Source organism: Engystomops pustulosus, chromosome 9 (genome assembly GCF_040894005.1).
Source record: "Engystomops pustulosus chromosome 9, aEngPut4.maternal, whole genome shotgun sequence".
Taxonomy (NCBI): Eukaryota; Metazoa; Chordata; class Amphibia; order Anura; family Leptodactylidae; genus Engystomops; species Engystomops pustulosus.
The window spans coordinates 78,937,002-78,952,713 of record NC_092419.1 but is presented as its reverse complement, the minus strand read 5'-3'; the positions used below and the strand labels follow the sequence as shown (position 1 = coordinate 78,952,713).

At 46.9% G+C, this 15,712-nt stretch overlaps 1 protein-coding gene across 1 annotated transcript; it reads right to left on the bottom strand.

The window, feature by feature from the left end:
• Positions 1-10,672: 10,672 nt before the first annotated feature.
• Positions 10,673-15,330, bottom strand: LOC140076834 (protein kinase C-like 1B). The gene is made up of 3 exons (XM_072123576.1): positions 14,535-15,330; positions 11,418-12,858; positions 10,673-10,990 (listed from the first exon to the last, which is right to left on the bottom strand). The coding sequence occupies exons 1-2, from the start codon at positions 15,316-15,318 to the stop codon at positions 11,585-11,587; spliced, it is 2,058 nt and encodes a 685-aa protein (XP_071979677.1). The 5' UTR covers positions 15,319-15,330; the 3' UTR covers positions 10,673-10,990; positions 11,418-11,584.
• Between the last annotated feature and the right edge of the window lie 382 nt (positions 15,331-15,712).

Below are 15,712 nucleotides of genomic sequence, written 5' to 3'. Positions count from 1 at the left end.
CAGTTCGTGCCACATGTCCAGCTTTGAAACCCAGTAGTTGTAGGGAGCTGTGTGATCATTTAGGACGATGGTATGGTCAGCTACGTACTCCCTCACCATCTTTCTGTAAAGATCAGCCCTACTCTGCCGAGACTGGGGACAGGTGACAGTGTCTTGCTGGGGTGACATAAAACTGGCAAAGGCCTTGTAAAGCGTACCTCTGCCAGTGCTGGACAAGCTGCCTGGTCGCCTACTCTCCCTCGCTACTTGTCCCGCAGAAGTACGCCCTCTGCCGCCAGCGCTGTCAGAAGGGAAATACTGTTTCAGCTTGTGCACCAGGGCCTGCTGGTATTCATGCATTCTCACACTCCTTTCCTCTCCAGGGATGAGAGTGGAAAGATTTTGCTTGTACCGTGGGTCCAGGAGAGTGAATACCCAGTAATCGGTGCTGGAATAAATTCTTTGAACGCGAGGGTCACGGGATAGGCAGCTTAGCATGAAATCTGCCATATGCGCCAGAGTCCCAACGCGCAAGAATTCACTCCCCTCACTGGCCTGACTGTCCATTTCCTCCTCCTCCAACTCCTCCAACTCCTCTTCTTCTGCCCATACACGCTGAACAGTGAAGGACTGAACAATGGTCCCCTCTTCTGTCTCGCCAACATTCTCCTCCTCTTCCTCCTCATCCTCCTCCACCTCCACCGCCTCCGATATGCGCTGAGAAACAGACCTAAGGGTGCTTTGGCTATCAACAAGGGAATCTTCTTCCCCCATCTCTTGTGACGAGCGCAAAGCTTCCGACTTCATGCTGACCAGAGAGTTTTTCAAAAGGCCAAGCAGTGGGATGGTGAGGCTGATGATGGCGGCATCACCACTGACCATCTGTGTTGACTCCTCAAAGTTACTCAGCACCTGACAGATATCAGACATCCACGTCCACTCCTCATTGTAGACTTGAGGAAGCTGACTGACCTGACTACCAGTTCTGGTGGAAGTTGACATCTGGCAGTCTACAATCGCTCTGCGCTGCTGGTAAACTCTGGATAACATGGTCAGTGTTGAATTCCACCTCGTGGGCACGTCGCACAACAGTCGGTGAGCGGGCAGTTGGAGGCGACGCTGCGCTGCCCTGAGAGTGGCAGCATCTGTGCTGGACTTCCTGAAATGCACACAGATGCGGCGCACCTTCGTGAGCAAATCAGACAGATTGGGGTATGTCTTGAGGAAACGCTGGACTATGAGATTTAACACATGGGCCAGGCATGGCACATGTGTCAGTCTGCCGAGTTGCAGAGCTGCCACCAGGTTACGGCCGTTGTCACACAAAACCATGCCTGGCTTCAGGTTCAGCGGTGCCAGCCACAGATCAGTCTGCGCCGTGATGCCCTGTAATAACTCTTGGGCGGTGTGCCTTTTATCGCCTAGGCTCAGCAGTTTGAGCACCGCCTGCTGTCGCTTAGCGATGGCACTGCTGCTGTGCCTAGAGCTACCGACTGATGGCGCCATGCCCACGGATGGTAATTCAGAGGAGGAGGTGGAGGAGGGGTGGGAGGAGGAGGAGGCATATCAGGCCTTTGAGACCTGGACCGAGGTAGGCCCCGCAATCCTCGGCGTCGGCAGTATATGACCAGCCCCAGGGTCAGACTCGGTCCCAGCCTCCACCAAGTTAACCCAATGTGCCGTCAGCGATATATAGTGGCCCTGCCCGGCAGCACTCGTCCACGTGTCCGTGGTCAGGTGGACCTTGTCAGAAACGGCGTTGGTCAGGGCACGGAGGATGTTCTCTGACACGTGCTTGTGCAGGGCTGGGACGGCACATCGGGAAAAGTAGTGGTGGCTGGGGACCGAATACCGAGGGGCGGCCGCCGCCATGAGGTTTCGAAAGGCCTCGGTCTCTACCAGCCTATAGGGCAGCATCTCCAGGCTAAGCAACTTGGAGATGTGGACGTTGAGGGCTTGGGCGTGTGGGTGGGTTGCGCTATACCTCCTTTTGCGCTCCAGCGTCTGGGGTATGGAGAGCTGAACGCTGGTGGATGCTGTGGAGGATCGTGGAGGCGAAGATGGGGTTTTCGCACGGGAGGTGTTTGGGCCGGGGTCCTGGGCAGGGGGCTGACTAGCAGATGACACAGGGGAAGGAGCAGTGGTGTGCCCGGCCGGAGGTGAACGGGCTTGGTGCCATTGAGTGGGGTGTTTAGCATTCAGATGCCTGCGCATACTGGTGGTAGTTAAGCTAGTAGTGGTGGAACCCCTGCTGATCCTGGTTTGGCAAAGGTTGCACACCACAGTCCGTCGGTCATCCGGTGTTTCTTTAAAGAACCTCCAGACTTCTGAAAATCTAGCCCTCGCCACGGGAGCTTGACTACGGGCAACATTTGGCGCTGATGCACCAGCTCTGGCCCTGCCTCTCCATCTGGCCCCACCACTGCCTCTTCCAACCTGTTCTGCTATAGGACTCGCCTCCGTCTCAGAAGCACTGTGTTCACCCGGCCTATCAACCCAGCTTGGGTCTGTCAACTCATCATCCTCCGATCCCTCAGTCTGCTCCCCCATCCGACTTCCTGCCCTGACAACAACTTCACCACTGTCTGACAACCGTGTCTCCTCATCGTCCGACACCTCTTTACACACTTCTTCCACTACGTGAATAATGTCATCATCACCCACAGACTGCGACTGGTGGAAAACCTGGGCATCGGAAAATAGCTCAGCAGCAGCAGGACAAGTGGTTTGTGACTGTGGGAAGGGTCCAGAAAACAGTTCCTCAGAGTATGCCGGTTCAAATGCCAAATTTTGGTGGGAGGGGGCAGACTGGGGGGAAGGAGGCTGAGGTGGAGGAGCTGGAGGAGTGCCGATTTCGGTGACATGGGTGGACTGCGTGGAAGACTGACTGGTGGACAAATGGCTAGAAGCATTGTCCGCAATCCACGACATCACCTCTTCGCACTGTTCTGGCCTCAACAGTGCTCTACCACGAGTCCCAGTAACTTGAAACATGATGAACCTAGGGAGTGTACCTCTGCGGCGTTCCCCTGCTCCCCCATCAGCAGGTGGTGTCTCACCCCGCCCAGGACCACGGCCTCTGACCCCTGCAGTAGTTGGACGCCGACGTCCACGCCCTCGTCCTCTACCCCTATCCCTCGGGTTAAACATTTTCCAAATTAAAGTGTAAACTTGAAAAAAAAAATTTTTGTGTTTATTTTTTTTTATTTTTTTATTTTTTTTTAACAAAACGATGCTATCCTATTGCTATGGCTAGTTTCTAACCTACACTGACAGCACACAACTGGATTTTGTGCTTTGCAAGATGAGTTTGAGCTATAAAATGAAATAAAGGTAAAAAAAAAAAAAAAAATCAGCAGACTCTGCCTAATTCTACTCAAACCCCTAATAAATTGTCCCACTTCGGTGTTGGAGGTGGATATGCGTGTCACTAAGAGCTAAACACAACGGTCGCAGGTCTCCCAGCAAATTCCTCACAGTATGGTACTAGCTGCACTACTAGTGCCAGCAAGCCCAGCCACAAGCAAACAAAAAAAAGGGAAATATAACGCTATTGTAGGCCTAAGTAAGCCGTTGGGGTTCTCCTATGGCTATTTTGTAGCCTACAATGAGAGCACACTGCTTTGCAAGAGGAGTTTGAGCTATAAAATGAAATACAGCTAAAAAAAAAAAAAAATCAGCAGACTCTGCCTAATTCTACTCAAACCCCTAATAAATTGTCCCACTTCGGTGTTTGAGGTGGATATGCGTGTCACTAAGAGCTAAACACAACGGTCGCAGGTCTCCCAGCAAATTCCTCACAGTATGGTACTAGCTGCACTACTAGTGCCAGCAAGCCCAGCCACAAGCAAACAAAAAAGAGTAAAATAAAACGTTATTGTAGCCCTAAGAAGGGCTGTTGGGTTCTTGTAGAATCACTCCTGCCTAACACTATTCTAATAGAACACCCTAACGCTTTCCCTAACCAGCAGCAGCTCTCTCCCTAGCGGCATCCAGACACAGAATGATCCGAGCAGCGCAGGCAGGGGCTAGTCTATTCCAGGGTCACCTGATCTGGCCAGCCAACCACTGCTATCGAAGTGTAAGGGTACCACGTCATGCTGGGTGGAGTGCAGAGTCTCTTGGCTTGTGATTGGCTCTGTTTCTGGCCGCCAAAAAGCAAAACGGCGGGAGATGCCATTTTCTCGAGCGGGCGAAGTATTCGTCCGAGCAACGAGCAGTTTCAAGTACGCTAATGCTCGAACGAGCATCAAGCTCGGACGAGTATGTTCGCTCATCTCTAATGATAATGCCTCCTCACTGATGGACCGCTCTTCTGCGTTCTCCGTTGAGTCCCGTGTGGATCGTCTCTGTCCCTCCTTTGACACCCGGGGCGGATACTTTCTAGTTGGGGCAGACATTCCACTATCCAGGATGGCGACATTGGATACTGGGACTAATATGCGCATGTCCACACATAAAAAAATCGCTATTAGATGTCCGATTGGAGATCGGTATTAATATGTATTTTTTGACATATGTCTCTTATAACAATAAGAATTTATATGTGTATGTTTGATTTGGTTTTTAAATCTTGCACTTATATAGTAGAATCACAGGACTTTGGGGCTGGGATTGATTCCCACGCATACCAATAAGCCCTAGGTGGAGTTACGATCACCATGGAGACACGTAGGTCTTCTCACGTTGAAGGCATGTGAGTCTCCCTTAGTAGTTTCCATATACTTACCTGAATTGGTGTTTTTGTATACTTGCATATTATGGATGGTCATTTAATGATATATCGCTATGTGTAGGCATGTTTTAACACTTGTTTTTAATAGAATGTTTATATTCACGGAACTTTATATTTACGGAAGTACTGATGACGTCACTTATGTACACATGTTGTGGTGATTAGTTCACCCTCTATATAAACCACTCAATTTTTTACACTGGATGCTTGAAAATGCCTTTATTGATAAGGTGAAACGTTGCATGTTTTTCACGGTGGAATAAAGCTAATATTTTTTCACGATATGGAGTGCTTCTTCATCACCAACTTTACTAATACGGTGGGTTGTGTCTGAACCCGTTTGGAAGATTTTTGCACCTGGTTTTTATTTCCTTTCGGTGCTGCTCCACATGAGGATTCTTGTCTGACATTCTTTCACTATATTTACACCAAACAACTTACCATATTTTTCGGACTATAAGGCGCACAAAATATCCTTTGATTTTCTCATAAATCAAAGGTGCGCCTTATAGTCCAGTGTGCCTTATATATGAACCGTACTTACAGACAATAGCTGCCTTGAACTGTGCACATGTTTGCCAACTGCTGGTCATTCATCCTTTTAATCAGGTGCACCTTATAATCTGGTGCGCCTTAAATATGAACCTAGACGTTTTAGCAGGCATTTATTGATGGTGCGCCATATACTCTTGCCTCCATAGTGAAAGCAGACATATAAAGCCTGTGTCAGGGGTTTCCATTGCACACTACAATTTTTTTCATGGAAACTAACAACGAAGTGAATTGAAAGTCTCCGTTCACCTTATGTTCCCTGTTGACTTCAATGTAGAGAGGTTGCTTTCCATCATAGTAGTGGAAAAAAATAAACTTTCTGCTTTTTTTGGGAGTTTTATGCTATTTACTGCAATTTTCTAAGAACGCCTTCACATATCTTGCAGAAGTTATGAAATCTACCACTAGATTGCATGCAGTATGAACCAAACATACCTTGAGAATGCTATAGCGACACTGATGTAGAAACATATCTTATTTAATCCCTGAACTCAGGGTTTCTTAAAAACCCAAACAAGGAAAGCCGCAAAGACCATCAATAAAAATTCATAATATACTTTATTGAAGTGATAATACATACAATTCAAAGTTATATACCATAAAATAGGGAATGAAAAAAGGGGAAAACAAGTGGTCTCTGATGGAAATTGGGGCAACCATGGAATACACAAGTGCCCTCAGAAAGCCCAGGAACCAAAAATGAATAAGAAACAATTCAGACTCAAAGGTCTGATCGATAATTAGTAATGCAGACAGGAGTATAAAAAGGATTGCTATCCTCAGTCAATCCTATATGGAGTGGAGACCGGAGGTGCCTTCCGGCTCCCACAATACACATAAATGGTTAATGTTTACCCAAAAGCATGATAGTAGGTTCAATGGGGAATCCTGAGGGGGCCAATAAACTACACCCCTCCTCTTACTCTAATTATGCACTACTTGAGAAAACGCTGTTTTCCCTGTGTTGTCCCTGTTCCCTGTGTTGTCCCTGACAGGCAGAAGTAATCAATCGCTGAGCCTTCCCCTAGCTGTTGTATATGAGTCATCCAGCTCAGATTGATTAGCCCTGTCTGGACAGTTCAGGAAGCTCCATGTAATGTGTTTATGAACGGCAGCCAGCATGAACCCAGCTTTCCCAAGGTCCTTAATTTTATAATTGTTTTCTGAGCAAAACCACTTGGATCAAATATTAAATAAGATATGACAAAAATACAGCATTTTCAGGGATGAGGGAGGGAGGCCTATAGGAGACCTGATAGTGTTTGTTATGGCTGTTATAGCAGTGCTGAGAATGTCATGTGTAATATGAATCTCATTGATCTCTTATCTGTGATCTCTCTTTCTATTATGTCAAATACTAGTACAAAGTTCAGAAGGTAAATGAAAGTGTATATAAACCATGATGCTGATAATCTAAGCACATTGTCAGCTCATAGCTGGAGATGGGTGAATGGATTTGAACTAAGAGGAATTCAATAAGAATTTTGCTAAAAATCTGATCCATCAAGTTCTTTTTTCCTCATTTTTAGCTAAATGGGCGTCAGCACAATGGGAGTCATTTACTAAGGGCCCGAATTGCGTTTTTCCGTCGGGTTTCCCGAATATTACTGTTTTGCGCCAAATTGTCCCGGGTTTTTGGCGCACGCGATCGGATTGTGGCGCATTGGCGCCGGCATGCATGCAACGGAAATTGGGGGTGTGGCCATCGTAAAACCCGACAGATTCGGAAAAAGCGCGATATTTAAAAAAGAATTTGTGTCGCTTGACATGCACTTACATGGACCAGGAAGAAGAAGGAGCGACACCTGGTGGACATTGGGCGCAGAGAGCCGAATCCTCGTCGGAGAACACACCGTGGGATCGCAACTGGATCGGGTAGGTAAATGTGCCCCAATGAGAACAATCATATGAATAGGCTGTAATTTACTCTATGGATGGTCAGCCTGCTTCAAGAGGAGAATTTAGACAAATCTTGCTGTTTCTTAGTTTTTCCTCTTGCCACTTACTCTATGACCAGGGCCTCTATCCCCACAGAGGGCCCCTGCCACTGCTAGTTATAGTAATCCATGTTGGTAGAACAAAAGAGGCTACCTTCAGAAGGTCTATGGACGCTAGGCAAACATGCTAGATGCTACCACTTGGCAGTCCATTTGCGGTGGGTGAAGGAGCCAGAGGCTACCTTCAGAAGGTCTATGGACGCTAGGCAAACATGCTAGATGCAACCTTTAGGCAGTCCATTTGCGGTGGGTGGAGGAGCCAGAGGCAACCTTCAGAAGGTCTATGGGCGCTAGGCAAACATGTTAGATGCTACCTTTAGGCAGTCCATTTGCGGTGGGTGAAGGAGCCAGAGGCTACCTTCAGAAGGTCTATGGACGCTAGGCAAACATGCTAGATTCTACCTTTAGGCAGTCCATTTGCGGTGGGTGAAGGAGCCAGAGGCTACCTTCAGAAGGTCTATGGACGCTAGGCAAACATGTTAGATGCTACCTTTAGGCAGTCCATTTGCGGTGGGTGAAGGAGCCAGAGGCAACCTTCAGAAGGTCTATGGACGCTAGGCAAGCATGCTAGATGCAACCTTTAGGCAGTCCATTTGCGGTGGGTGAAGGAGCCAGAGGCTACCTTCAGAAGGTCTATGGACGCTAGGCAAACATGTTAGATGCTACCTTTAGGCAGTCCATTTTCGGTGGGTGAAGGAGCCAGAGGCAACCTTCAGAAGGTCTATGGACGCTAGGCAAACATGTTAGATGCTACCTTTAGGCAGTCCATTTGCGGTGGGTGGAGGAGCCAGAGGCTACCTTCAGAAGGTCTATGGACGCTAGGCAAACATGCTAGATGCTACCACTTGGCAGTCCATTTGCGGTGGGTGAAGGAGCCAGAGGCTACTTTCAGAAGGTGTATGGATGCCAGGCAAACATGCGAGATGCTACCTGTTGGCAGTCCATTTGCGGTTGGTGAATGAGCCAAATGCTACCTTCAGAAGGTCTATGGATGCTAGGCAATCATGCTAGATGCTACCGTTAGGCAGTCCATTTGCGTTGGGTGAAGGAGCCAGAGGCTACCTTTAGAAGGTCTATGGACGCCAGGCAAACATGCGAGATGCTACCTGTTGGCAGTCCATTTGCGGTGGGTGAATGAGCCAAAGGCTACCTTCAGAAGGTCTATGGACACTAGGCAATCATGCTAGATGCTACCTGTTGGCAGTCCATTTGCGGTGGGTGAAGGAAGCAGAGGCTATTCTATTCCGATTCCTATTTTTTGCAGCTCCGGGGAGTGTGTGTAAAGCGGAGGCCACCATAACAGAGCGCAGCAGTGGAAACAGTGTCTGAAGGATTTAACCATGTTTCCGCCAGGCCCAGGAAAGACAGTTTCCGAGAAATAAAGAGGTCATGATTATCAGTGACTTTGTTGCATATGGAACGTGCATTCCATAATGCTCTACAGAGAGAGGGTGGAGGAGGTGGTTGAGAGCGGGTCAGGTGGATAGTTTGTAGATTAGAGTAGTCAGAAGAGATGTTGATATCGAGAATTCATTAGTAGGTGGGGAAATATTGGGATAATGGTGGAGATATAAGAATATGGGGGAAGATGATAGTAATTGCTATAAACAGCATTATTTGTGGCCAAGATTAGTGATATGTTACTTACATATAGTATGATGTGTTGAAATCCGGTTAAATCCTGGTTTAATTCTGCTCACTGCGGAAAATGCAAGATGCTACACTACCTGTTTGCAGTCCATTTACGGTGGGTAAAGGTGCCAGAGGCTACCTTCAGAACGTCTCTGCAATTCTCCTCTATGTTGGATATACCCAGATGCTGTATTCATGGAGTTAGGCTGGAGAATTCTTGTTTCTCACATGACACTATCCAGCCAACCCCACATTTAACTTCTTTATTTAAAGAGGATGTAAATGTAATATACCTTGCCCCTATACAATACATTTGTTTTACATGATACCTTTATAATGAACCCCTCAGATGCTGAAAAACAGCTATCTCTCCTAGCCTAAGCTCTATGGACACATATTGCAGTAAATGATCTATATAATGAAAGACAGAAATCATCAATTGTATTTAAAATCATCAAATGAATCTTTTATTTTATGATGGATCTATCTCCTGCCGATGTTGGTGTTGTGCAGGGACAACCTTCATTAATTCTTTGGGACAATTTGGAGAGAAGCCAATTAACCTTTCAGTATATTTTTGGGATGTGGGAGGAAACCGGAGTGCCCGGAGGAAACCCACGCAAACACAGGGAGAATATACTAACTCCATGCAGCGCTGTCCATGAGCTATCTGGACCCAGATGCTGCAAGGCCACAGTGCTAACCACTGAGCCTCTGTGTTGCCCAAGGAGGGATTAGAAGACGTCTTGGTGGAAAAAAACACAGGTCTTTATGACTTCTTCATGTGCTACCTTCTTGACTGGGTCTATGCTCTCGCTAATGCTAGAGCCTGATGGTCACTGATGGAGGTTTTCATGGATGCTAGGCAAACATGCAAGATGATTCCTGATGGCATTCCATTTGCGGTGGGTGAAGGAGCCTGAGGCTACCTTCAGAAGGTCTATGGACGCTAGGCAAACATGCAAGATGCTACCTGTTGGCAGTCCATTTGCGGTGGATGAAGGAGCCAGAGGCTACCTTCGGAAGGTCTATGGACGCTAGGCAAACATGCAAGATGCTACCTGTCGGCAGTCCATTTGCGGTGGGTGAAGGAGCCAGAGGCTACCTTCAGAAGGTCTATGGACGCTAGGCAAACATGCTAGATGCTACCTTTAGGCAGTCCAATTTCGGTGGGTGAAGGAGCCAGAGGCTACCTTCAGAAGGTCTATGGACGCTAGGCAAACATGCTAGATGCTACCGTTATGCAGTCCATTTGCGGTGGGTGAAGGAGCCAGAGGCTACCTTCAGAAGGTCTATGGACGCTAGGCAAACATGCTAGATGCTACCTTTAGGCAGTCCATTTGCGGTGGGTGAAGGAGCCAGAGGCTACCTTCAGAAGGTCTATGGACGCTAGGCAAACATGCTAGATGCTACCTTTAGGCAGTCCATTTGCGGTGGATGAAGGAGCCAGAGGCTACCTTCAGAAGGTCTATGGACGCCAGGAAAACATTCGAGATGCTACCTGTTGGCAGTCCATTTGCGGTGGGTGAAGGAGCCAGAGGCTACCTTCAGAAGGTCTATGGACGCTAGGCAAACATGCTAGATGCTACCGTTAGGCAGTCCATTTGCGGTGGGTGAAGGAGCCAGAGGCTACCTTCAGAAGGTCTATGGACGCTAGGCAAACATGCTAGATGCTACCTTTAGGCAGTCCATTTGCGGTGGGTGAAGGAGCCAGAGGCTACCTTCAGAAGGTCTATGGACGCTAGGCAAACATGCTAGATGCTACCTTTAGGCAGTCCATTTGCGGTGGGTGAAGGAGCCAGAGGCTACCTTCAGAAGGTCTATGGACGCTAGGCAAACATGCTAGATTCTACCTTTAGGCAGTCCATTTGCGGTGGGTGAAGGAGCCAGAGGCTACCTTCAGAAGGTCTATGGACGCTAGGCAAACATGCTAGATGCTACCTTTAGGCAGTCCATTTGCTTTGGGTGAAGGAGCAAGTCGCTACCTTTAGGTCAATTCCAGGGGATGAAGGCGCAAGACGCTACCTGCAGGTCAAGTTCAGTAAATGTCTCACATTATGGAGGATACAGCGAGTCCTTGAACTGGAGCAGTGATCTACAGAAACAACAGAAAATGTATGTAAGTGATTATTACTAAACATGGAGCTCGGGATACAAATATACATGACACAACATCTACTACCATACAAATCCGGAGACCTTAATTGATTTACTGAAGTCTCTGCTCATTCTAGATTTGGGATTTCCATAGAGGATCCTAAATCACTAGTTAATTCTATGCACATTTATATAGCAATGGCTATGGACACCTATCATTTCCGTATTTTACATCTTACATGCAAGAGACTCATCTATAATTGATTGTGGTTACCCTCTGCCTGTCGGTGTGTTAAGATAAGATGGCAGCAGATACTTCTAATGATTAATACACATTAATACTGAAGAAAAATCATTCATTATATACACATCATTGCCCTGCGCACTACAATGAGAAGAGTAATGGATGTCGTCCTACTACTTACCTGCTCCATTGCAGTAGTGTTGCCTCCACTGATTATACTATACTGGTGGTCAAGCTGCAAGCTACATGGGCGTCTTCATGGGGTTATGGAGGAACTAGGAGATTGGGGTGAAGAATTAGGCTGGGAGCAATGGGCCATCCACCACCATTGTCCTTGGACTGTTCTTACTATTGGGATGACCATCTGTTAAAGAGTGTGGCCACCCAGTTCCTGGTGATGACAGGGTGATACTGTGTTGACCATTCTGGACATACAAAGCTGAACTGGTTGAACATTTTTTGGTACTTAGATTTTATGTAGTGTGGTGGTTCAGCATAGTCCATAGTATCTTCCACATTGAGGTCAATGGCTTCTGACCTCAGGATCTCTGGTGGTGCCATCTTCCTAGCTTCCACATCTTCCCAGTTTATATCAGAGAAGAATTGATGTTCCCTGATGTCTCCTTTGACTCCAAGGCGATGGAACTGGTCTTTGCACAACAGTCCTTGTAAAATGCTGACTGTGTCAGGAGGAAGAGACTCTGGGAAGTGTGGTTCATGATAGAGGACAGATTGCTCACAATCTCTTGGTCCTTCTCCAGGGAATGGTAACGTTGCTGTCACCAGCCCATAAAGGGTAACACCAATGGCAAAATAATCCACGGCTCTCCCATGTGGTAAGCCACGGATTATTTCTGGGGCTGCATATCCTGGCGTCCCCCTACAGTCATCTGTAATCCTCTTAGAAACACCTTTCACAGCTAGGCCAAAATCAGTGATTTTGATATGGCCTTCCGTGGTCAGGAGCAGATTTTCTGGCTTTAGATCTCGATGAAGAATCCCTTTGCTGTGGAGGAATTCTGTGCCACAGACCACTTCTGCTATGATGAATCTTACAGTCACTGTATCAAGAGGACAGATTTTTAGGATAAGATCATGCAGGTCCCCTCTAGTGGCCACTTCCATCACATAATAGACAAAGTTAAGAGTGTGGAAGGCGGCCAGCCCATGGATGAGAAATGGGCTGGCATGGGAGAGTTGAAGGATGTGGCGCTCTCCAAAGCTGTAGCCAGCTTGAGTGTAAACCCTTTTATTGAGGACCTTGATGGCGACACGCTCTCTGCGGATCCTATCTGTCGCTAGGTAGACTTGAGCAAAACCTCCTTGACCCAGTGAGCGGTGGAACGTGAAGGACTCCAGTGATAGGGGCACGGTGGCAGCGAATGCTTGGGCAGAGGTGCCGGCTGCTACCACAGAGGTTTCAGCTGTGGTATCCTGGTATCCGCTGCTCGAAGATGACTGTGCAGACCTGCGTAGCTCCTCTCTGGTAGTAGGGTCAATAGAGCTGGGGTCACGGCAGACATCCTGCGCAGATCTACAAGTATCCATCTTCTTTCTGCTAGATTTTATGGTGTGCTGTTTCCCTTCATCATCCTTCTGGTCTTCTGTATGTGACATACTGGCTGTAAAAAAGCATATATATATATATCATGTTAGTGGAATGAGACATGGCATATTATCGCGGTAAATAAAACCACATTTACTGGGTGATAATACAATTTAGCAAAAAGATTTGTGTCCAATACATGTCACTATGCATAAATGTATATTTACTGTCAACTAATCGCTGCTTCTTTTAATCAGTGCAGTGTAAACATGGTCTAAACCAATGATGGCAAACCTTTTGGAGACTGAGTGCCCAAACTACAACCAAAATCCACTTATTTACCGTGGATTGCCAACATGGCATTTTAATCAGTAACTTACTGCTTCCTGTACTTCCACATCTTTCAATAGTATCGGCCGCCTGAGGCCACCAATACAGTTGAAAGATGGAGGGCAAATTCAATCTCTCGTTGTAGCTTCTCTGCAGTTCTGTTAACACCTTCTCACTTTTCCCGCAGTTCCAAATAGCCAATGAAGTGTGGCTTAAGTTGCCTCGGAATGCAGGAAGATTTGGTCTTATTTGGTGAACTCTGTCCTGGGAAGATTGTCTGAGTGTTCGCAGCCAACAGATTAACCCCTTCCCGCCGCAGCCCTTTTTCGTTTTTGCGTTTTCAACGCATTTGTGCCGTATTCTTGTGGGCTTGGATTTTACGGATTTCACTGTACGCCCCAAATGACATGTCTACTTTATTCTTTGGGTCGGTACGATTACGGGGATAACAAATTTATATAGGTTTTATAATGTTTTCATACATTTAAACAAATTAAAACCTCCTGTACAAAATTTTTTTGGGGGATTTTGCCATCTTCTGGCACTAATAACTTTTTTATACTTTGGTGTATGGAGCTGTGGGTGGTGCCGTTTTTTTGTGGATTTTGATGACGTTTACAATGTTATAATTTTTAGGACTTTACGACCTTTTGATCACTTTTTAAGGAATTTAAATTTTTTTTTAAAACGGGGTTAAACGCGGTTAAAAACGTTATCATATTTTGATATATAGGGCATTTTTGGACGCAGCGATACCTAATGGGGCAGATTTTCTTACCCGGTCCATTCGCGATCCACCGGCGCATTCTCTGCGCTGGATTCGGGTCCGGCCGGGATTTATTAAGGCAGTTCCTCCGACGTCCACCAGGTGGCGCTACTGCGCTGAAGTTTCCTGGAACGCACTGGAAGACACCGAGCCGGGCTGAGTGAAGGTAAGTGCAAGCTCCGCAACACAATTTTTTTTTAAATGCGGCGATTTTTCCGAATCCGTCGGGTTTTCGTTCGGCCACGGACCCCGATTTCCGTCGTGTGCATGTCGGTGCCGATGCGCCACAATCCGACCGCGTGCGCCAGAAACCCTTGGCAATTCAGGGGAAATCGCCGCAAATCGGAAATATTCGGGTAACACATCGGGAAAATGCGAATCGGGCCCTTAGTAAATGACCCCCAATGTGTTTATGATTTTTACTGTTTATTTATATTTATATCAGTTCTATGCGCCCATGCGCCCACGCGCCGCCATCGCAGGAAAACACCTGCAATCGGCTATGGAGAGGGCTCGGCACCGGGACCCAGCATGTGACGTACTAATACGTCACATGTCGGTAAGGGGTTAAATATCCATATAAACTACATACATCGATTGTGCTATGTGCAATTAACACTTCTTTTACATAGAAATGATCCTTAGTAATTTCCTACCTTTGCTGTCGGCCATACTGTCCTCCATGTTGATATGACTGGGTCCAGGGATCTCATTAGAAGGTTCCTCATTGACGATATAGGTTCCTCTGTGTTTGAGACCAGCAATCCACCTCCGTGGTCTCCGGAGCAGGGCTAAAAAGCGGTTTCTTGGTCTACCCATAGCTTTCTCCAGCTTCTTTGACGCCTGTGGTTGCACTTCTGCCTCTATTTCTTCATCCTCTGAGATTTTATTCTCCAGTTGTTCACCATTTTTGCTGTCCTCATCCTGTTTGCTATAGTATTGGATGTGCACTTCATCCAGGCTGTGGAGCTGCTCCTGAATCTGTTTATATTCTTTCAGGATGACTTGCTCCACCATGTTGCCTGTCTGATGATCCATGTTGTTTCTGAATACCTGGCTGACCCTTAGTAATTTTCTACCTTTGCTGTCGGCCATACTGTCCTCCATGTTGATATGACTGGGTCCAGGGATCTCATTAGAAGGTTCCTCATTGACGATATAGGTTCCTCTGTGTCTGAGACCAGCAATCCACCTCCGTGGTCTCCGGAGCAGGGCTAAAAAGCGGTTTCTTGGTCTACCCATAGCTTTCTCCAGCTTCTTTGATGCCTGTGGTTGCACTTCTGCCTCTATTTCTTCATCCTCTGAGATTTTATTCTCCAGTTGTTCACCATTTTTGCTGTCCTCATCCTGTTTGCTGTAGTATTGGATGTACACTTCATCCAGGCTGTGGAGCTGCTCCTGAATCTGGTTATATTCTTTCAGGATTACCTGCTCCACCATGTTGCCTGTCTGATGATCCATGTTGTCTCTGCCCACCTGGCTGCGCGTGCTGCCTTTTATACCTTGGCCAGGGGGCAGGACTGCACTATCTTGCTCCGGATTGGTCAATTTTCAATGGGCGTGGCTATTTTCCTGCCTCCTGATTGGACAGTCAGCTGGAATTGATCTGGCATTATGATGTCATCAGCCATTGTGGGAGATTCTCTGTCATTGTGACATCATCATTCATGTCTTTTACAGTATGGTTACTGCATTTGGATTTATGTATGTGTGTACATACTGTATACACTATGTATATGTTACATGGTATATTAATATTGTGTATGTCCTGGTTTGGTTCCTTGCACATCACATACATCACCTTCAGAAGAATACATTGAGAGAATTATCCCCA

Excerpts from the sequence above, each read along its gene's own strand:
- LOC140076834 (XM_072123576.1), bottom strand. The coding sequence starts at position 15,318 with ATGGTGGAGCAGGTAATCCTGAAAGAATATAACCAGATTCAGGAGCAG. Across the intron at positions 12,859-14,534 it reads CAGTATGGCCGACAGCAAAG|CCAGTATGTCACATACAGAA; the intron begins GTAGGAAATTAC and ends GCTTTTTTACAG.